This window comes from Rana temporaria, chromosome 2, assembly GCF_905171775.1.
Source record: "Rana temporaria chromosome 2, aRanTem1.1, whole genome shotgun sequence".
Taxonomy (NCBI): Eukaryota; Metazoa; Chordata; class Amphibia; order Anura; family Ranidae; genus Rana; species Rana temporaria.
This window is the reverse complement of record NC_053490.1, coordinates 132856905-132879895: the sequence shown is the minus strand read 5'-3', so window position 1 is coordinate 132879895 and position 22991 is coordinate 132856905. Positions and strand designations below refer to the sequence as shown.

Genomic DNA, 22991 nt, shown 5'->3' with positions numbered 1-22991 from the left:
CCATAAATGGAAGAGGATTTTGAAGGACCGGCTTAGTGATTGCAATATGAAACTTATGGATCACCGCCAGGCCTCCTCCTCTTTGCCCTATTCTGTTTTCCGTTATAATTCGATAATTTTCTGGCACCAATTCTCCAAGAATGGTGTTGCAGTCGTCTGAAAGCCAGCTTTCTGTGATAAAGAGGCAGTCTAGATCGTTTTGTAGTAAGAAATCGTGGATTTCTGATCGGTGTTTTTTTTTCTGCCGATCTTGTGTTGATCAAAGCACATGATATGTGCTTGAGCTGGGTTAAATGGTTGAAATTTTTGATGGTCGATCGTCGATCGAATCTCAAAAGTTGGTCTATTTTTAAGGCCTTTTTGGTGACAGCTGGTAATACTGTTGCGAATTGTCTCAGACCCCAAATTGTTTCTGCAGAGTATCGCAGTCTAACCATTGTTGCCAGTCACCGGGGGGGGGGGGGGGGGGGGGGGGGGTAGTTGCAATAGAGGGAAGATTCGCTGAATCCTCTCGCTTGGGCCTTGGTCCAGAGGAAGGCAAAAAAAAACCTGGCAGTGCTAAGCCAATGTGCTTCCGCAGTGAAAAAAATTCCTTCCTGATCCCTGAAAGGCGATCGGACGAAACCCTGGATCAAGTACTGTTTGGAATGGGGGGGGAAGGGGGGTGTCACTGTAGCTGAGGAGTACCAAGATGGCCGCCGACCAGGCCACAGGCCTCAGGTTTGGGGGATGTTTGGCTTGGTGGGTATGACCTGGTTGTTAATCCAGGGGAGGATGGGATCCTCCAGGGATAGGGGGATGATCCCTGACAGTTCTAGGAAAAATTTCCAGGCTGTCAGTGCTCCTTTTTGCGGCGCGCCGCTAGGCCGCGGTTGAAGCCGCGGTCTTTCCTAATTGCGGCGGCCGCGATTAAGGCCTGGTCTGGCGCGGATGCGGAAAAAAGCCGCAGATCGCCAGAAAAAAGCGCTGCTATGCGCAGCGGGTGGCCGGGGTGATTGTGGGTGACTGCTTGGGGTGCATGCGGCTCTAAGAGAAGGTAAACAGCCGCAATTTGGATCGCTGGAGTGGCTGTCCTGAAAAGGACGGTCACTAGCGATTCCTGGGGGTGGAAAGATGGCCCTGAAAGACAGGGTCTTACCTGAAGAGAGGGGCCCACGAGGGGAAGGAAGGAGCCGGTCCTATAGGCAGCAAGTTGATTCATGCAGCAAAGATTGTAAAAGCCTGCCTGCCTGTCTGTGGTGTCTAGCTGGCTATCTGTCTGGTCCCTGGAGAGAGCAGACTCGTCGGGAAGCGTCCTACTCCCTCACTGAACTGACACTGACTGATTGCTCAGCTGAGGGGAAAAATTTGTGGGGAAAAAAATGATAAAAATATTATTTGGGTACAGTGTTGTATGACCGCGCGATTGTCATTCAAAATGCGTCAGCGCTGAAAATTGGTCTGGGCAGAAAGGGGGTTTAAGTGCCCAGTAATGAAGTGGTTAAAGGCCAAGTTAACCTTTCGACAACAACATGCACATTTTGTTGCAGGTAAAAAATAAAATATGCATTTGTTATTTTTTTTGTCCTAGGGAGCCTGAAGAGCATTACATTCACTATCAGCAGATCGCAGGTGCAATGCAGTCCTGCAGACTCTTAGGATAGCTGCCTGCCCATACCTCCAATACAGGCCGCCAGATACTTGAAAGCAGGAATATCAATAAACTACTAGAGCGCTCCCCAGTGCCCTCATAGTTCATTGAGAACTACAAGCCATCAGCAGTAGTCCATTAATTCACAAGACACTGAATGACGCAGCCTTGCGGGCAAAATTGTGACAGTGGGTGTGGGGGGAGAAGAACCCCTGCCTGCTGTCACAGGTGAGGGGGGGAATTAAGCAGATGCCGTTACATGTTCCAAAGGTGCACTTATCCTTTAAAATATATCAAAAATACGTTCTAACTTTGCTTGGGTTTTAAATACACTCACTTTCTACAACAATAGCTGATAAGATTTTGAGTCAACAGGCAGGTGTAGCCTTCTTAACACATCACATGGTAACTTCATGTTTTAGAAACTTGTAAAAATATGTTTTCCCTCCTCCATTGTAATAGGCGGAAAGGCAAATGTACTGCTGGGAAACATAAATGTAGTCATTCAAACAGGGCATCCCTGGCCTAGGATATTTGTGCCACTGGTGAAAAACCTATGGTGTAGACTTACACACTAATCACATTTCCTCACTTAAGCCATAGATGGCTCGAATTTGGACCGATTTAGTAGGGACCGTCCGAGATTAGGACCATCTATGGGCAGACTGATTGGATTGACTTGGGTACAACCAGCATGTTGGATTTATACATGCGATTATAGCCGCTAGCAATAATCGCTGTGTTTTCCCAGCAGGCATGGCTCCTTGTGCACCCCCGCCAGGGGGAACACAATAGCTCTGTTAATGCGATTTTCCTTTCTTGCAACCATGGGTTGCAGGAAAGAAAAAAAAATGCATTATGACGGCTCTCAAATATTTTTCTATGGTAAGCATGTCAATCTGGTGTGTTTACATGTTCCGCTCTCATGGCCTCTTCCTACATTTCTATTAAAGAACTAGCAAGGTCCACAATGGTAAGGCACCAAATCACAGTTGAGTATAGACTACTACAGCCATCTATATCCAACATCTGCCACCTGAAAAAGAAACATTATATAGCTGGTCATGCATTATGTTCTTTACCCATAGTGCTTTTAGCAATAAACAGACTGTTTGTGGGTTAACATATATGATCACAAGAGCTTGTGTGTTACAACAGCACTTAACATCAACCCCCTGCTTTTAGGATGGTTAAAAATCCTTGCGTAATCAAAAAAATGGTGATCAAGAGAATTACTCCCTTTGGCATTTGAACTCACATTTCCACTGAATGTACCAAGAACTGATAGTCTGTTACATCCAAAGTAAAAATAAATAACTTACTTGAGGTCCAACGATGTCCACAAGTGTCTCAGCCACCCAAGATTTTCCCTCCTGATTTGCTGAGACATTGGCTGCCGCTGCTGTCAAAGTCAGCTAGCCAATCGGGGAGAGAGGGGTCAGGGCTCCATGTCTGAATGGACACAGGGAGCTGTGACTAAGCTTGAGTGCCCCCATAGCAAGCAGCTTGCTGTGGGAGTACTGAACAGGAGGTAGGGGCTAGGATCACAGAAGAGGGACCCAAGAAGAGAAGGATCCAGGCTGTTCTGTGCAAATCCACTGCAACAGAGCAGGTCCACTGCAACAGAGCAGGTAAGTATAACATTTTTTTTTCTATAAAAGTAACAAACAAGAAAGACTTTACAATCACTTAAAGGAAATAATAGTCTAAAACTGCAACATCGCTTGTATGACTGTATCTTCTATGCCTACTTTAAATGTCTGAACAAATATACCTTTTGGCCTTTGTGACCTTTAGGTCCACACACAAAATATAAAAACAGAAAAGTTCTAAAATAACCTTCCTCTGGTGATTGGTTCTGTATAGGCACTTTAACTTTGCAAACATTTGTAACGCTGAGAGCCGGTTCACACTGGGGCGACCTGGGGACTTGAAGTTGCCCCAAGTCGTGTTGTTGAGAAAATCAATGGAAGTGAATGGAGCCGTCTTAATGCACACTACTGAAGTCGCTCCGACTTCAGAAAAGGTTCCTGTGCTACTTCAATCCGACTTGTAGGCAACTTGTACCCATTGATTTCAATGGAAGTTGCCTCAGAAGTCGGATCACTATCTTAACTGAAGCAACTTTCCAGGAAGATAACATACATTTCTCAGGCAAACCCCTCCCCCAGAGCTGATTGTTGTTTGATTGGCCACTGGAAAGTCTGTCCTGGAGGCGACTTGAAGTTGCCTTGTACTGTCCTGGAGGCAACTTGAAGTTGCCTTGTAAGTTGCCTGATGATTCATACTCAAGTCGTGTCCAAGTTGTCTCCCAAAGTCGTGCTGGAAGTGGTGTTGCCCCTGTGTGAACCGACTCTTAGGAAGTTAAAAATACAACAAACACCACAATCACTATAGAAGAATGGGATTCACAGCAGCCTCAGTCAGTCCCCATCTACAGAGGGTTCAATTCACCTGTATGTGAAGAGAGGTGTTGGCCTTCATTGCTGAGACTCTGCAAGTAGTTATGACATCGCTCCTTGTGTTCCTCCAGTGTGTTCTGCTGTTTATAGCTGCGGCCGCAGTAGTTGCACTTGTAAGGCTTGCCGACTGTGGGGGAGGAGACTGGAAAAAATGAAAAACAGGGCCTGCCCATAGATATGTGTCCTAAAGACTTCACAGATACGGGGGGATCACAATACACCAGGAAAAATAGAACTTGGTCATTAATTCTGTGCCTAGTTGGATCAAACATGAGAGCTTATTATTGAGTGATTAAATCTTTATGAAAAAACCCAGACAAAAAATTAAGCAAATAGCAAACTTTGAACAATTTCTTATGTTGTAACTTTCACTTACCTGTGTTGCCATTTCTAACTGATGAAAATATATAGCTTTTTTACACCAAAAAGAATGTACTACATGAATTTACAATGTATTGTTAGGATTGGCAGTAATCTGGGCAGTGTGCAGAACAAGAATCTACCTAAAACATTACTTTGTTAGACTTGGCCCTTGTAAACTGATAAGCTTAGTCTGTATTACAGTGGTTCTAAAGGTTAAAGGCTCAAGGTTTTTACCTTAAAGTGGTCCTAAAAAATAGCAGAATGTTTTTTTATCCTAATGCATTCTATGCATTAAGATAGAAAACCTTTTGTATGCAGCTTCCCCTTCCCATACTTACCTGAGCCCCATCTCGATCCAGCAATGTTGCAAGAGAGTCTTGGCTGTCTGGGACTCTCCCCCATCATTTGCCGAGACAGCAGCGGGCGCCATTGGCTCCTGCTGTTGTCAAAGTCAGTAAGCAAATGATAGAGAGGGGGTGGGGCTGAGCCACGGCTCCATGTCTGAATGGACACACAGAGGAGTGGCTCTGGGCTGCTCTGTGCAAAACCAATGCACAGAGCAGGTATGACATTTTTTTTTTTTGTGTTTAAAAATAACAAAAAAGACTTTAATATCACTTTAATGCATTCGATGCATTAGGGGGAAAAAAATAAAATAAATTCTGGTTGCTGCTCCCCCTTTTATGCTCATTTAAGCCCCAGCTTGATTCAGCGATGGCCAACATAGCTGCAGAAGCCATTGGTTCCTGCTGTTCTCAATCACAGCCAGTAAGCCAAAGAGAAGGTGGGGCCAAGCCACGCGCTGTCTGTCAATGCACACACACAGCACAGAGGCTTGCTATTGGGGGCACTTGGCAGAGCTACAGGCAGAGGACCCAAAAAGAAGAGGATTGGGGCTGCTCTGTGCAAAACCACTGCACAGAGTAGGAAAAAAGGGATTTTTAATACAGCTTACCTGTAAAATCCTTTTCTTGGAGTACATCACGGGACACAGAGCGGCATATTCATTACTATATGGGTTATATGGAGTACCTTCAGGTGTTGACACTGGCAATCTTCAAACAGGAAATGCCCCTCCCTATATAACCCCCTCCCATAGGAGGAGTACCTCAGTTTTGTAGCAAGCAGTATGCCTCCCAAAATGGTCCCCAAAAAAGAGGGGTGGGAGCTCTGTGTCCCGTGATGTACTCCAAGAAAAGGATTTTACAGGTAAGCTGTATTAAAAATCCCTTTTTCTTTATCGTACATCACGGGACACAGAGCGGCATATTCATTACTATATGGGATGTCCCAAAGCAATGCTCACAATGAGGGGAGGGAGAACATCTCCAAGACAAAAGGATTTAATTTAGAGAAATACTCAAATCATAATAAATCCAACTTAGTTGAGAAAAATAATCTTAAATTTAAAATTTAACTCAAAAAAGAGGAGCCCCCGGAATCCGAGGGTCTCAAACTGCAGCCTGCAGCACTGCCTGCCCAAAGGCTGTATCAGACCTCCTTCTTACGTCCAACTGGTAGAATTTTGTAAACGTGTGGACAGAAGACCAGGTTGCCGCCTTGCAAACTTGAGCCATAGAGATCTGGTGGTGTGCTGTCCAGGAGGCGCCCATGGCCCTAGTAGAATGAGCCTTTAATGATACTGGAGGAGGCAACCCTTTCAAGCCGTAGGCCTGAGTGATTAATTGCTTAATCCACCTAGAAATGGTGGACTTTGCAGCTGCCTGCCCCTTCTTGGGCCCATCCGGTAATATGAACAGCACATCTGTTTTCCGGATCTTCTTTGTAGCTTTAAGATAGGCCTTCATGGCCCTGACGATATCCAAGGTATGCAGCAACCCTTCCTTTCTGGAAGTAGGTTTAGGGAAGAAAGGATGGTAATACCAAATCCTGGTTCAAATGAAAACTGGATACAACCTTCGGTAGGAAGGAAGGATGAGGGCGGAGAACGGCCCTGTCCTTGTGAAAAATAAGATATGGTTCCTTACAGGATAAGGCCGCCAGTTCCGATACTCTTCTTGCGGAAACTATGGCGACCAAAAATACTAACTTCCTTGTCAGTAAAACCAAAGGAATTTCAGCCAACGGCTCAAACGGTTGTTTCTGTAAACTTGACAGAACAAGGTTTAAATCCCACGGGCAAAGCGGGGATTTAACTGGAGGTTTAATACGTAAGACCCCTTGAAGGAAGGTCTTAACCAGCGAGTGGGTGGCCAGCGGCCGCTGAAACCACACTGACAGAGCAGAAATCTGTCCTTTGATTGTGCTTAATGCCAATCCTTTATCCACTCCTAGCTGGAGAAAACTTAAAACTCTATCAATGGTGAATTTGCGAGAAAGCCATCGCTTGGACTCACACCAGCCTACATAGGCCTTCCAGACCCTGTAATAAATCACCCTAGAGACCGGTTTCCTGGCTCTGATTAGGGTAGAGATTACTTTCTGAGACAGACCTCTACCCCTGAGAATCAGGGATTCAGCTTCCAGGCCGTCAAATTTAGATGCCGTAAGGCAGGGTGGAGGATCGGACCTTGCGATAGCAGGTCTGGCCGTAGAGGAAGAGTCCAAGGGTCTCCCACTACCATCCTTAAGATTAGTGAGTACCATGCCCTTCTGGGCCATGCTGGAGCTACCAGGATGACTGGTATGTGCTCCACCCGGATCCTGCGCAGCAGGCGGGGTAGTAACTGGAGCGGGGGAAACGCATAAAGAAGTTTGAACTGATGCCAAGGGCAAACCAACGCATCGGTTCCGCAGGCCATCGGATCCCTTGAGCGGGACATGAACCTGTCTAGCTTCTTGTTGAGTCTCGATGCCATGATATCCACGTCCGGCACTCCCCATCTTTGGCAGAGTGCTTGAAAGGTTTGTGGATGCAGAGACCATTCCCCCGGCAATAGAGTCTGGCGGCTTAAGAAGTCCGCCTGAAAGTTGTCCACTCCTGGAATGAATATTGCCGATATGCAGGGCACATGAGCCTCTGCCCATAGGAGAATCAAGCTCACCTCTCTCTGAGCGGCTTGACTCCTGGTTCCCCCTTGGTGATTTATGTATGCCACGGCCGTGGCATTGTCTGATTGAATTCTCACCGGGAACCCCTGCAATTTTGACGTCCAAGCCCTGAGGGCTAGTCGAGCAGCTCTGAGCTCCAAGATGTTGATGGGCAACTGCTTCTCTGGCGTTGCCCAAGTACTTTGGCGAGTGCAACCATCCAAAATTGCTCCCCAGCCCGTCAGGCTGGCGTCTGTGGTCACTATCTTCCAAGCCACTGGGCTGAAAGACTTCCCCTTCAGTAGATTCTGAGGGTCTAACCACCAACACAGACTTTGTCGGACTCTTGATGAGAGCGGCAACGGGATATCCAAGGCCTGTGGCCTTCTGCTCCATGCTGACAGGATGGCTGCCTGCAGGATGCGAGTGTGGCTCTGGGCGTATGGTAGCGCCTCGAATGTGGCCACCATCTTGCCTAGTAACCTCATACATAGGCGAATAGTCGGTTCCTTCTTGCTTAGAACCAGTAGGATTAATTCCTTGATGGCTTTGACCTTCCTCAGAGGTAGAAACACTCTTTGTTGTTCTGTGTCTAATCTCATGCCGAGATATTCCAACTGCCTTGTGGGCAGGAAAGCTGACTTTTCTCGATTTAGGACCCAGCCGAACCTCTCGAGGTATTGGACCGTGAGGGCCACTGCTCGCTCCAAGCCAGGAGACGAGTGATCTATGACTAGGAGGTCGTCCAGGTATGCTAGGATCGTGACCCCTTGGATCCTTAGTTTGGCTAGGATTGGAGCTAGGACCTTCGTGAACACCCGGGGGGCCGTAGCCAACCCGAAGGGAAGCGCCACGAATTGGAAGTGACGCGAAGCCACCATGAAGCGTAGATATTTTTGATGTGGCTGATAAATTGGAAGATGAAGGTAGGCATCCTTTATGTCTATGGACGCCATGAAGTCGTCCTTTTGGAGTGTGGTAGCTGCTGACCGCACGGATTCCATCCGAAATGAGCGGATCTTTAGGTATGTATTTACCATCTTTAGGTCCAAAATTGGCCTGACATCTCCATTGGACTTCGGGATGATGAATAGGTTGGAGTAGAAACCTAGCCCCTGTTCCAGGACTGGTACCTCTACTATTACTTCCTGGGAAAGTAGATGATCTAATGCCGATCTTAATGCGGCTCCCTTCTCCGGATCGTTTGGAATCCTCGACTCCTGGAAATGAGGAGGAGGAAACCTTTAGGAAATCTAGTTTGTAGCCTGTGGCCACGGAAGACCGTACCCACTCGTCGGGAATGCTGGCTTCCCAAATCTCTGAAAAGAGTCGCAGCCTTCCCCCCACCTTCGTGGGTGGGGGCGCCCCTTCATAAGGTTGGCTTGGGGGCTGGTTTTGCTGGTTTGCGAAACCACTGCCTTTTGCCTCTAACAGCCTGTCCTTGTGATCTGCTGTTGAAGCCGAAGCTTGCTTTTGCAGGAGGCCGTCGATACTGCTTAGTATTGGAGGGCCCCTGCCCAGGGGAATACTGTCGTTTAAACGCAGGCCCCTGAACCTTCTTCTTAGTTGGCAAGAGAGTACTCTTGCCGTTTGAAATGGTCTGAATGTATTTATCTAGGTCTTCTCCGAAGAGTCGTCCTCCATGGAAGGGGAACCCTACCAGGAGCTTCTTGCATGGGGGCTCAGCCTCCCAGCTTTTTAACCATAAGAGTCTTCTCATATGGATAAGGGATAACGATAAACGTGACGCTTGCTGGATAGAATCCTTGATTGCGTCTACCGTAAAACATATGGCCTTAGGGACATCCGAAAATTCTTCTGCCTGCTGAGCAGGAATAAGTTTAAGCATCTGCTTAAATTGATCCGATAATGCTTGAGCAACCCCAATCGCGGCCACAGCTGGCTGTACTACTGCCCCTGCAGCAGTGAAGGAGTTCTTAAGTAGTGCTTCCAAGCGCTTATCAACTGGATCCTTGAACACCTGTATGTTTTCTACAGGGCATGTTAACGATTTGTTAACACATGAGATGGCTGCGTCCACTGCAGGAGTAGCCCATCTTTTGGAAAATTTATCTTCCATAGGATATAGGACAGAGAATCTTTTAGGTGGTAAGAAGATCTTATCTGGCTTGTTCCAATCTTGGAACAAAACTCCCTCTAATAGAGGATGGATCGGAAACACAGCATTGCTTTGAGGCGCCCTCAGTGAGCCCAAAGCTGAAACCGTCGATACCTGGAGATCTGGTACTGGCAAGTTGAATGCCTTATGGACCAAGTCCGACAATCCTTGAATCCACCAGCTCTCCCTCAGGGAGACTGCCCCAGACTCCTCTGTATCCGGATCCTCGATCCCTGAACCTACTTGGTCCTTGTCCAAGAGGTCGTCCAATTCCCCTGAGGAAAGGACCTCCTCCTCTGAGGGTCCGCGCTCGGGCGACGGAGATCTATTCCGCTTACTGCCCCGCATAGCTGCGGCTATCATTTTTCCCATGCTTTTCTGCATCTCTTTTAAAGAGGTGAGTAATACCTTCTCCGTGACCATCTTAGGGTTGGACTGACTCGCGTCAGCTCCAGCCCCAGATCCCGATGGCCCCAAGGCTCCCTGTGGGGAAAGCAGCGGCATAGCTTTGTCCGAGACCTCAGACTCTCTGGGGGAATCCCCACCTCTTGTACCCTTGTTTTTTGATGCCATGGTACAATACCGAGGTACACCTGCTACTTATTGGTACCTGGGACTTATAAATAGTTAAATGCCCAAACACCTGTTTGGGGGATAAAAAATGCTTCCTCTCCCCTAGATGACACTTTTTTTTTTTTCAAATCTAGGAAAGAAAAAACATTCTGTCCCCCTGAGTAGTATTGCAAGAAAAACTATGAGATGGAAAAGAAACAGCCTATTCCTAGGCTTGAAAACAGTCTTTCTGAAGACTGCAATATTCTTTCTGGCCACTGTGTGTCCTCGGCGCCCCGTGCTTGCCGTTCTGGTCTTTCCTCCCCAGTTCCAAAGTATTGAATGAGCTATATGGAACAAACAAGGAAGGGCCGCCCCTTCCTTAAGCCACTGACCCGCCCTTCCCCCCCAGCAATCTCAAACAGGAAATGCCCCTCCCGACAGGGGGGGGTGGGGTTGGGAGGAAGGGACCTCTCTGCTCCAGCAAACTGCAGCCTGGAACCACGAGGAGGTCAGCGTTTTGCCTGCTTTGCAGGCTCTGAGGAGGAAGACTGAATGAATGAATGAATGAATGAAAAATTTATAGAGCGCAACACATGCGAACTGAATCGCTTCTGGGCGCTAGTTGTCTGTGACTCATGACCTCAAAAGAGCAGAGTTTTGATCCGTCTTCTGAAAATCAGGTGGTTTTCCTCCAACCGAATGCTGGTTGGTAAAGCGTTCCATAGTCTAGGACCCTGGAAAGCAAACCTTCTTTCTCCTTTGGACTTGTATTTAGTTTTTGGTATCCTGACCAGATTTTGGTCGGTGGATCGCAAAACGCGATTCGAATTGTGAGGTTCTATCTTGTCGCAAAGATATTGCGGAGCCTTCCCATGGATGCACTTATGTGTCAGGCAGAGTGCTTTAAATGCAATTCTGTCTTTTACTGGCAGCCAGTGAAGGGTTCTCAGCGAAGGTGAGATTGATTCCCATTTTTTTTTTTCCAGTCACCAGTCTGGCGGCCGTATTCTGTACGACTTGCAGGCGGGAGATTTGGTACTTTGGGAGTCCGAGGTACAGTGCGTTGGCATAGTCCAGTCTGGAGTTTATGATTGTTCCCACCACGACTGCTACGTCTTCTTTAGGGATAAATGGAATAAGTCTGCGTAGTAGGCGCAACAGATAGTGCGCTCCGCTGACTACTGACCCTATTTGTGCGTCCATTGAATGGAGCATCACCTGGAGGCTTGCAGGTAAGCATAGCTCTCTGACACACACATATACTTTTATATCACACAGGCCCCACTCAATGCTTTTCCAACACTACAAGGGAGGTCACATTTTATGGGGAATACTACATATAGAGCCATCCTATCTTTATGATATGTGACTAGTTTGCCAGATGCAGTGCATAACTTTAGGCATGTCCCCTGTGACCCCCCAGAAAAAACCTGCTAAGAACCAAGTTCCGCAAGTTTTCCCCTCACTTACCTGCTCCATGCCGCAGGACTTTGCCAAGCAAGAGGCCCAATCTTCCCCCATCTCGGTGGGGATGTCTAGACCTTCAGGCCCTGGGTTCCTATGAAGGATCCACTGTCCTGGGCCCATATAGCACTCTGGCAACAGAAACATTAGGCACCCAAAGGTTTCTAAGTTCTGGGCCCAGGGTCCAGCTCTCTAAAAAGAAAAGCATTATGGGCTATACCCCAAGGGTTTGGGGTCCGGTTACTGACCACTTTAGCGCTGAGGCTTTTTTGGACAGAACCGGTTAGCTCACCTAATCCCAAAGACACTGGCGTAAAAACTGAGGTACTCCTCCTATGGGAGGGGGTTATATAGGGAGGGGCATTTCCTGTTTGAAGATTGCCAGTGTCAACACCTGAAGGTACTCCATATAACCCATATAGTAATGAATATGCCGCTCTGTGTCCCGTGATGTACGATAAAGAAAGTAGAATATTAACATCGCTATTTTTTTTATTTATCTAATTCTTTCTAGGGTTGTCCCAGTAACGATACTAGTATCAGTACCGATACCAAGCATATCCCCGAAGTACTTGTACCCGGGGCAAATGCTCCGATGCTTCACCAGATACCTGGGCAGTCAGACATGATCGGTGCGGCGGGGAGTTACAAGCACCGACCTCCCTGTATAGATATTAATAAAGCCTGACAGCTTCTCCCCAGACCCCCCTCTTTTTCAGCTGCTTTAGTGATATCTATACAGCAGTGATCGGTGCTTGCAACTCCCCCCAAAGCCGCACCGATCACTGCTGACTGTCCCTGTATCCTCCTCCAGTTCCCCCATCTGTGCTGCTCTCTTCCTCTGCGCTCCGTGTCCCCCCCTCCGTGCTACCGCTGTCCTCCTCCATTCTGCCATTCTCCCCCACCATGCTTGGTGTCACCCTCTGTTCTTATGCTTTCCCCCTCCACGCTCGGTGTCCCCCTCCCCTCTATCAGGATGGAGAGCGGAAGTAGGAGACGCTAAACCTGGCTCCTACCCTTTTCCGAATGAACAGAGTCAGTGATCACCGACTCTGTCCATTCATATAACTGAAACATCGTAACCTGTGTTTACGATGCTTCAGTTTATGAATGGAGAGGGGCCTCTGTCTCCTGTCCATTCATTTTCAGTGCAGCTGAGGCTGCTGAGAAAGGGACTGGGGAGTACTTGAAAAAAAAAGGTATCGGTACTTGTACTCGGTCTTAAAAAAAGTGGTATCGGGACAACTCTAATTCTTTCTTTTAGAATCTTTAAAAGAATGAACGAGAGACCACGAGAGAAGGATAAATAGTGACTGATCTAGTATTCGATCATCTCAAAATGTGGAGAAAAATCGAAAATAAATAAAAATATATGGCAAAATATTGGGTGATCTGGTATATAGGTTGAGTGGGTCTTTGTAATTGTGGTAGTGAAGACAGAGGTTAGTAAGAAGCTTTCCTGCTGTTGGTGAATGTTTTCAGAAATATACTTTGGCATTGGGCATTTTATCATTTACAGCAGCTGTGATGGACCATCTACAAACTAGTAATCATTCCTGTGAATAAATGAAATCAACCTTTGAAATAAATGACTACAATATACATGTCTATACCTAGATTCAATTCATCATGCATACCTACCAAGAAAGAAGAACATTTCTGCGTTATTAGTCGTCTCCTGCCAGGATATGCTTACCATTTAAGGTTTTGTCACACACCCTTAACATAGAACTTAAAAAAAGCATGACATGGTCTGAGATTAGCATGTATGTTTTCCAGATATTAAGCCATAACCGTGAAATAACAGTAAACACCAACAAAACAACCAAGAATGAAAAAAAAAAAAAAAAATATATGAACATTCATGTCAGACACTCACCAGCGTGGGTGCGCAGGTGCCCCGTTAAAGCATCTCGACGACGGCAAGCGTAGTTACAGAATGGGCACTTGAAAGGCTTCTCACCCGAGTGCAGCTTAATGTGCCGTAAGAGGTTCCCCTTCTGGGTGAATGAGGCACCACACTGGTTACAGTGGAAAGGCCGCTCACCTGAAACAGCATCAAACATAAAGTCCTCGCTGAGTGCTGCAACACAACAGCAAGCTGGTTAGAATCTCAGACTTGTGCTACTTATAATGGAGATAAGCAACAAGTTCTTATTTCCTCCTATCAATCGGAAATCTTAGCCTACAAAATGAACCATAATAGCATCCAACTACTTGGGAAATATTTATTACAGAGCCATGGTAGTGCCTACCAACAGCTCTGCTGTTTTTTTTTTATAGTAAAATAACTCCCTAGAGCTGCCATGTCAAACGCAAAACAGCAAGAATGAACTGAGTGGAATTAATTATTTAAGGACCCTCTGTATTCCTACACTTGTGTAACTCTTACAAAACAATTAAAGAACATGAATAATTAAAGTGGTATTAAACCCAAAATACACAATTTTATATTTTGCAGTGCACCAATCATTGGATGTGTTAAGTGAAAAAAGGGGGGGTTTTTTGAAGTAGAGAGGGAGGAAAAAAAAAGAGGGCGAAGAAAGAAGAGGAAAGAGAAGGAGAAAAAGAGGAAAATGGAATACAGAGGGGGTTGCACTCACATGGGCCGCATCCGTGTATATAGTGAAAAGAACAATAACTACAAGTAGGTATTGATGGTCGGACTTTGAGGCCAGGAAAGTATATTTAAAAATTAATTTTAATATCATCAATATAATATACAAAAGCACATAATGATAAAATACAAATGCAAGAAATGACCACTGTACACAAAATCCTTAGAAGTCGCCGACGCACGTTTCGCCGTGGGGCTTCTTCAGGACGATGACAAGGATTTCGTAGAAAAGTGTGTAACAGAGAACAAGTGGTTATATAACAGATGGTCTCTCGATGGATGCATCCAAAAGGCACGTAAAGCAGGCGGTATAATACAACCGACAAGGAATCTTGCACCGACTCCGAAGTCAAAACAAAACGTGTTTCAAACTTATGTTGGCGTCACGGATATAGTTACGCATTGTCTGTACTAAAATGCGTGACCCTGCAGCCAACTGGGACAACAACCCTGACAGAAAAAGACACAGGAAAAGATACCATCCACATATAGCAGGTCCCCAATATACTGGTTCCTGTCTTGGACATCAAAGTTTGAGCCTATAATGGTGGCATCAAGCAGCTGTCCAGGGGTTGGGTATGAGTCCCAGGGTGTAACGTAGGTTTACACCCTGGGACACATACCCAACCCCTGGACAGCTGCTTTTTGAAAAAGAAGAGGCTTACTGGCCGGATAGAAAGAAAGAAAGAAAGAAAGAAAGAAAGAAAGAAAGAAAGAAAGAAAGAAAGACTAAAAAATAAAAAGAATGCAACCATCACATATAGGAATTAGTAAGCTGCAATATAATACACATTAGCTTTTGGGTTTAATAATGCTTTAATATTATGGTAACATATAGTGAATATAAAACATCTACACACCCCTGTTAAAATGTCAGGTTATTGTGATGTAAAAAAAAAAAAAAGACGAAAAAAAAAAACAATTCAGAACTTTGTCCACCTTTAGCCCTGGTTCACATTGCAGCGATTTGGCATGCTATTCAAACCGGCGGCTATTGCCAGCAATGGCACAGTTCGAATCTGTGCAACGCTAACTTTTCAGCACCATACAGATTCCCAAAAGTAGTTTCTGTACTACTTTTGGCGACTTCGGGGTGCGATTTCAATAGACATCTGTGCAGAAACCTGCACAGAGGTCTCTGAAATTGCCCCCGAATAGCAATAGCGTCTACAAAATAGGGGATAGATTTATGCCATTTTTTACTAGTAATGGCGGCGATCAGTGATTTTTTGCGGGACTGCGACATTGCAGAGGGCAGAATGCACACCTGACATTTTTTACACTTTTTGGAAATCAGTGACATTATTACAGTGATCAGTGCTAAAAATATGCACTGTTATTGTACTGACACTGGCAGGGAAGGGTTAACATCAGGGGCGAGCAAGGGGTTACATGTGTTCCCTGTTTGTGTTTTCTAACTGTATGGGGGAATGTGTGACTGGGGAACACACAGATCCATCTTCCTGCTTAGCATCCCCTGACAAAAGTGTCATCCCCTGACAGAACAGAGATCTGCCTTGTTCTGTCTCTGCGGGGGAACAATCGCAGGTGGCCGGCAGACATCGAGTCCGAAAGCTGGTGCACGAATAGCCATACCGGTATGGCGATTTGCGCAGCCGAGCCACCTTGTCGCAGTACATCTGGGGTGGGTGGTTAGAAAGTGGTTAAAGTGCCTCTGATTAACCTCAAATAAAGTTCAACTGTTCCAATAGGTCTTTCCTGACATTTTATTACTCGCATCCTACAGCAAAAGCATGATCTGCAGAGAGTTTCCAAAGTATCAGGGGGATCTCACTGTTAAGGTATCAGTCAGGAGAAGGGGGTACAAAAGAATTTCCAAGGCATTAGATATACCATGGAACACAGTGAAGACAGTCGTCATCAAGTGGAGAAAATATGGCATTATCAAGAACTGGACGGCCCTCAAAAAATCATGAAAAAAGACAAGCAGAAAACTGGTCAGGGAGGCTGCCAAGAGGCCTACAGCAACATCAAAAAGAAGCTTCAGGAATATCTGGCAAGAACTGGCTGTCTGGTACATGTGACAAAAATCTCTTGTATTCTTCAGATGTCTGGGCTTTGGGTTAGAGTGGGAAGACGGAAGCTTTTTCTTACGAAGAAAAATATCCAAACCCGGCTAAATTTTTCAAAAACACATCTGAAGTCTTCCAAAAGCATATGGGAAATGTGTTCTGGTCTGATGAAACCAAGGTTGAACTTTTTGGCCATAATTCCAAAAGATATATTTGGTGCAAAAACACTGCACATCACCAAAACAACACCACACCCACCGTGAAGAATGGCGGTGACAGCATCATGCTTTGGGGCGGTTTATCTTAATCTGAAACAGGGGCCTTGGTAAAGGGAGTTTTGGACCGTTCCAAATACCAGTCAATATTTGCACAAAACCTTCTGCTGGAAAGCTGAACATATAGAGGAATTTTATCTTTCAGACAATGACCCAAAGCATACATCCAAATCAACAAAGAAATGGCTTCACAAAGAAGATTAACATTTTGGAATGGCCCAGCCAGAGCCCAGACCTGAATACAATTAAAAATCTGGGGCGTGATCTGAAGAGAGCTGTGCACATGAGATGCCTTCGCAATCTGACAGATTTGGAGTGTTTTTGCAAAGAGTGGGCAAATGTTGCCAAGTCAAGATGTGCCATGCGGATAGGCTCTTACCCAAAAAGACAGAGTGCTGTAATAAAATCAAAAGGTGCTTCATCAAAGTATTAGTTTAAGGGTGTGCACACTTATGCAACCATATATTATTTTTACTTCCTTCCACCTAAAAGATTTCAAGTTTTTGTTCACCTCGTACAGTTCATAGGTCACAATAAAGGTGGAAAAAGTTGTGAAATGATTCATCTTTGTCTCATTTTTTTACATCACAGAAACCTGACATTTTAACAGGGGTGTGTAGACTTTATATCCACTGTACATAACCTTATTACATTTTATCCTAGGGAAAATGCCTATAAAGATTTCCTGATGTTAGTTATGTAAAGCAGTATATATTTTTTTTATCAACTGAAGGAGGCTTTAAAATTCTTAAACTATCTAAACCCAAAAAAAGACCCCAGTTTGACATGCCTGCCCTAATAACTGTTTAGCAAAAGGTAACTGTAAATGTCGCTTTGCTACACAAAAGGCTTTTTAGATTAGATGCTATCAAAATGCAATTTGCATATTTTATCTACAGATGCAAATTTCGACGTTCTATGACATTTGCAGACCTAAAGCAGAATTAAGCTCTCCCTATATTCTTTACAGCCATCTTTGTCTGTGTTTGATCCACTGTTGCTGTGGTGCTGCAAATGTCATCAGTTAGGGCACCAGCAATTTGATGGCTTGGCAGTTCAATTAAGAGCATAGGCAAATGTGACAGTTATCATTCATGGCATGCCTTGAATTTAATTACTTTGGGAAACCGTTAAATTGATGGGTTTAGTTCTGCTTTTAAGCTTCGTCACAAAGAAATACTGCATTGAAGGAGAATTTCAAGTGTATGTGTAGCAAAAACATTTTTTTTTTAAATAGTGTAGGAAAGGAATAGAATCCCTGTCAGGTTTTTTTTTTATCCCTGCTGGGGAGAATTACCAAGACAAAAGGCAATGGCAAATGCAAAATTTAACAGTTTATACCAAAGGGTCTATTTACTAAAGCTTAAGTGTGCAAAATCAGGCTGACTTCTGCATAGAAACCAATCAGCTTCCAGGTTTTATTGCCAAAGCTTAATTGAACAAGCGAAGGTTAGGAGCGGATTGGTTTCTATGCAGAAATTAGTCAGATTTTGCACTCTCCAGCTTTAGTAAATAAACCCCCAAGTGGGAGTAATTACTCCATGAATACACTTTTTGGTGACAATTGAGGAATTTCCCTCAGTGGGTAGAGATTTACCCTCACTTCCTATTGGGTCTTCAGGACAGAAAATAAAAGGAAAACCTCTCTAATAGGATACAAACATGTTTAAACCCTTTAAAAAAAAAAAAAAAAAAAAAAAAATTAAAAACTATACATGCACGTTAAATGATGTAGCCAGATGTAGAACATATATTATATATGACTGATATGACCACACTAATTGATGTACATTATATGTACATGATGTGACTTATTTAAAATGTTTACAGATTCATTTATTTTTACTCTATTTTAGATATAATACCAATTAAAAGTTTGGAAAAATGGTCCTTGCCAGGGTTAGCAGCAGGAACTCTGCAAAAACTCTGTGTGGACCACTGGACAAGGATCAGGATTACATGTTATAGCAAATTATAGAGATCAAATAGACTAGTGTTTAAAGTGGATGTAAACACGCTCTCATCCTTTCTAAACTACAGCCATAGTGATGATCTATAAAGGATATAGATGTCCCCTGCATGTATCCTTACCTGTCAAATGTCCCCCCTCTGTCTGTTATAAGAACTGAAAAACTGCAGATTCTGTGGGTGGGTCTGTTGTCTGGAGCTCGGTAGGTGTAGTCGTGATGTCAGTAGACTCCCCGCCCACCTCTACACTCCCCTTGTCAACATGCATTTTTCCTATGTATTCCTTACACTGAATTCTGGTATGATCACCAACATCCAGTCAAAATCCAGAAAATTAACCACATGACTTCAGAAAAGGAGTGGGGGTGGGAATTAAAAAATAATGCCTGTCTCCAGGCTAGTGCATAAGAGATGTAAATAACCTGTCATTCACAGCAAGGGGGCGGAACGGACTAAGGTTTTTCTCTGCATGTTTTATTTCACTGAATAAAAAGAGGATTTCTCAGAGCTGGATTAACTCTGTGTGGCAATACTGGGCACAGATGATAGGAAATCTTATACCCTACATTGTGAAATAAAAAAATAAAAAATAATCTGATCTGAGAATGATGAAATGTACACAGGAGCTCATAGTGAGCTTGAACCAAAAAAAAAAAGGGCATTTGAACATAAGACTTTGTTCTTTCCTTCATACGCTATAAAGCTGCATTTGAATACAAAACTAGAAAATATACAGAGGGACCTTGATGTGGCAGTGAAGCCTACACATTTACTTGCAAGTGTTGTGTGCGCATGCAGTGCATTTCAATTGCCCATTTATTTGAATGAGCTGGAAGACACACTGGATCGTTGAAAAAGTAGTGCAAGCATTACCTTTTGAAAAAAACACACTGCACCAAACTGTATGGTACTGTGGTACCAGGGGTTTGGTGCCCACAAATGCACTACGTTCATGATCTGCATTTGGGGTTACGAACACAATGGCACCTGCATGCAGATCACAATGGCAGCACGTTCACCTGTGGCGAGGGAATTGCTCCTGAATTGAGACTTTCCCACAACTGCGTTCTGGTGTAAAACCGGACCTTAGTGTCATATTTTTTTTTTTTTTTTCCGGCTGACTAGCTGGCAAGCGTGCTGGGAGCTACATTTTGCTTTTTTACTTCATTAATCTTCGCTTACAAATTAAAAAATCTACTAAATTAACAATTGCTGGTAAAAATGTTGCTTATTTCTGACATGAAATTGTGAACCTGGCATAGATTATCTACGGAAGGTAGAAGGAAAGTGTCAAGCTGCTGTACCTCTGTTTTTTTGACTTACCTGTATGACTCCTCTTGTGCACCATCAGTACATTAGGACCAATGCAGACCATGCCGCATATGTCACACTTCAGTTTGCCATTGGGGAGGCGAATGCCTCCTGGCGAATGGGGGTCTTGTCCTGGACCATCGCAATACCCCAACGGCTCGACCAGCGAGTCATCGGGCATACCACCATCTTCCTTCTCACTCAAGCGGTCTTCGTGATTTAGAAGACGATCAGATTCTTCATCACTATACATTTCCACTTTAATGGAATTTGCTGGAGGGTAAATCAGTCAGAATATCACTAAATAATAATGGAGACAGCAAACAAAACCTATTATTTTGAAACTTGCAAACTTTTTAAAATGCAATAATTCTTTGTCTTTAAATAGTATATGTAAAGTACAACCAATAAATCCTGGTGCTCATACAGAAATGCTGAGCATCTGAAGATTCTAGAAAGGTGTGCAGCAACTTAAAGTGAAAGGAGAAAAAAAATTAAATAAATCTGAAAAACTAAAGAGAAAAATGAAAACTGCAAACTTGTAGATGCCGGTGTAAAGAAAACAAGGGCCTTTTGATGCCTTTCCTTTAACCATATCTTGCAATTTAGGTCCCTTGATCCCAAATCTCTTCTTTTTGTTTTGGTTTCTTAATTTTTCATTGAAGGTACAGCTTCTCACGTAACATAGCTTCACTGCAAGACCCCTTTCACACTGAGCCGCCCATAGCGTCGGCGGTAAAACTCTGCTATTTTTACCGCCGATGCTATGGGCGGATTTGCGGCACATTTCGGCCACTAGTGGGTAGTTTTACCCCCTGCTAGCGCCCGAGAAATTGTAAAAACTGCCCGCAATGCGCTGCTGAACCAGCCGCGCTGTCCCATTGATTCAGCCGGGCCACGGTCCAGGACGTCAACTCCTCCTCTTCGACATGCTCCGCTGTGTGTCTCAGAAGACAAGCTGGCCATTCACAAAGCGCCGCAGGACTCGTGAATGCGCAGCCGGAAACCGGCAGTGAAGCCGCAAGGCTCCACTGCCAGTTTCCCTTAGTTGGAATGGCGGTGCCTGCACCCGATCCGTTGGATGGATCGGCCAACATCGCAGGCTCCCTGGACAGGCAAGTGTGCTTATTAAAAGTCAGCAGTTACAGCGTTTGTAGCTGCCCCACACTCAGTACCCCCCCTCCCTCCAGCATCAGCCGCAATCGTCTTTCGATCCCCCTTCTCATGTGCCCCCTGGAAAGCCTGCTCTGTCTGCAATAAGCCCAATTCTGTCCATGATCTTTTTGGATACCACTCCCCTAACCTTCTTGCAATCATGGAAACATGGCTTCAAGAGTCAGATTCTGCCTCGCAAGCAGCTCTCTCACCCAGACCTAGTGAACGGAACGGAGGCGGAGTTGGTTTGCTTCTATCCCCACTGAGCACCTGTCAATTCCTGTCTACCCCTCCTCTGTCCTTCTCTTCTTTTGAGACACAATGGGGTTGATTTACTAAAGTCAAATCCACTTTGCACTGCAAGAGCACTTGTAAGACCAATCGCTGTAAATCTGAGGGGGGCATGCAAGAAAAATAAAAAAAATAAAAAACATTTTTTGCTTGTACATGATTGGATAATAAAATCAGCAGAGCTTCCCCTGGCTACCCTACTATCTCGCCTCTAAAACACCCACTATTATCCTTGGTAATTTCAACATCCCTGCCAATGTTAGAAGCCCAGCTGCATCCCAACTTTTCAACTTAACCTATCCTTTGACCTTACACAATAGACACTCACTCTGATGGCGATACCCTCAACCTTGATTTATACCATGTTTGCACCCCCTACAACATCACCAACACCCCATTTCCTCTCTCTCTGACCACAACCTCATTACTATACTTTCACAATGTGCCTGTCTCCAACCACCTGTCCCACCAAGCAGAAAACGATTACCCGCAGAAACCTTTGCCACTTTATTCCTTCTTTTTTCTACTCTGCAACTGACCACCTCCATGACAAAATCTCACCCGTGTCTTGCCCCGACCTGGCCACCTCTATCTACAACAGTTCACTTTCATCCTCTCTGGACTCTCTTACGCCTCTCACTACACAAAATGTCAGGCCCCGACTATTACAACCATGCCAGACCAACAACACCAGAAAGCTTAAGAGACCTAGCCGAGCACTGGAGCGAGTGTGGCGTAAAACCAACTCCCAGCATGCATTCACCCTATATTAATCTTCCTTCTTAAAATACAATTCCTCCCTCCATGCTGCCAAACAAACCTACTTTGTCATTCTCATTAATACTCTGTCCTCAAGACCTCGTCTTGTATACTTTCTCCACCACCATCTCTACCCAGTAACTCGCTCATTGCTCACGAGATTGCCAATCACTTCAAAAACAAGATTGATGCAATTCGTGGGGAGATCTCCACTGCACAGACATCTAACCCACTTAACATACCCTCTACTAATCCACTCTCAACGCTCTCCTCTTTTGACCTTGCTACTACCAACAATGTTTGGTCTGTCCATCCCCTTATGCCAAGGTACTAGGTGTAATCCTAGACTTTGACCTGTCCTTTCAGGTCCAAATCCAATCACTATCCAAATCGTCCAGACTTCACCTCCGAAACATCTCCAAAATACTCCCCTTTCTAACCATTGAGACCACCAAGCAACTTATTCACTCCCTTGTTATCTCTGGCCTTGAATATTGTAATTCCCCCCTCATTGGTCTACCTCTTTATAAGCTATCCCCTCTTCAGTCCATCATGAATGCCGCTGCCAGACTCATCCACCTTACCAACTATTTAGTGTCCACCACTCCTTTCTGCCAATCCCTCCACTGGCTTTCCATTGCCCAACAAATACAATTCAAAACACTAATAACAACATACAATGCCATTTCACAATTCTGCCCAAGCTACATCACCAATCTTATCTCTAAATAAGACCCAAACCGTCCTCTCCGTTCCTCCCAAGACCTTCTGCTCTCTAGCTCCCCTGTCTCCTTCTCCCATGCTCATCTCCAGAGTCTCTCCCATCCTCTGGAACTCACTACCCCATTCTGTCTAGGTGTAGGTGATCCCTGAAAACTACTCTCTTCAGGGTGGCCTATCCTGCCTCGTGCCAACAACTGAATCTTCTACTTTTTTTCCCACCAGCCCCTTCCTCTTAGATTGTAAGCTCACAGGAGCAGGGTTCCTCTAATCATCTT

At 44.8% G+C, this 22991-nt stretch overlaps 1 protein-coding gene across 8 annotated transcripts in view; it reads right to left on the bottom strand.

Annotated features, from left to right (window-relative positions):
* The window catches only part of IKZF4 (IKAROS family zinc finger 4), a 46862-nt gene that overhangs the window by 12281 nt on the left and 11590 nt on the right, over nt 1-22991 (bottom strand). For 2 of the 8 annotated variants that reach the window (XM_040341081.1, XM_040341085.1), the window contains exons 4-6: nt 19801-20061; nt 13464-13667; nt 4085-4234 (exon numbers count right to left, since the gene is read on the bottom strand). In XM_040341081.1, coding sequence (XP_040197015.1) covers nt 4085-4234; nt 13464-13667; nt 19801-20061 — 615 coding nt within the window. Of the gene's footprint in view, nt 1-4084; nt 4235-13463; nt 13668-19800; nt 20089-22991 lie in introns of all 8 variants that reach the window. The other 6 variants (XM_040341084.1, XM_040341087.1, XM_040341082.1 and 3 more) reach the window with 4 other exon arrangements.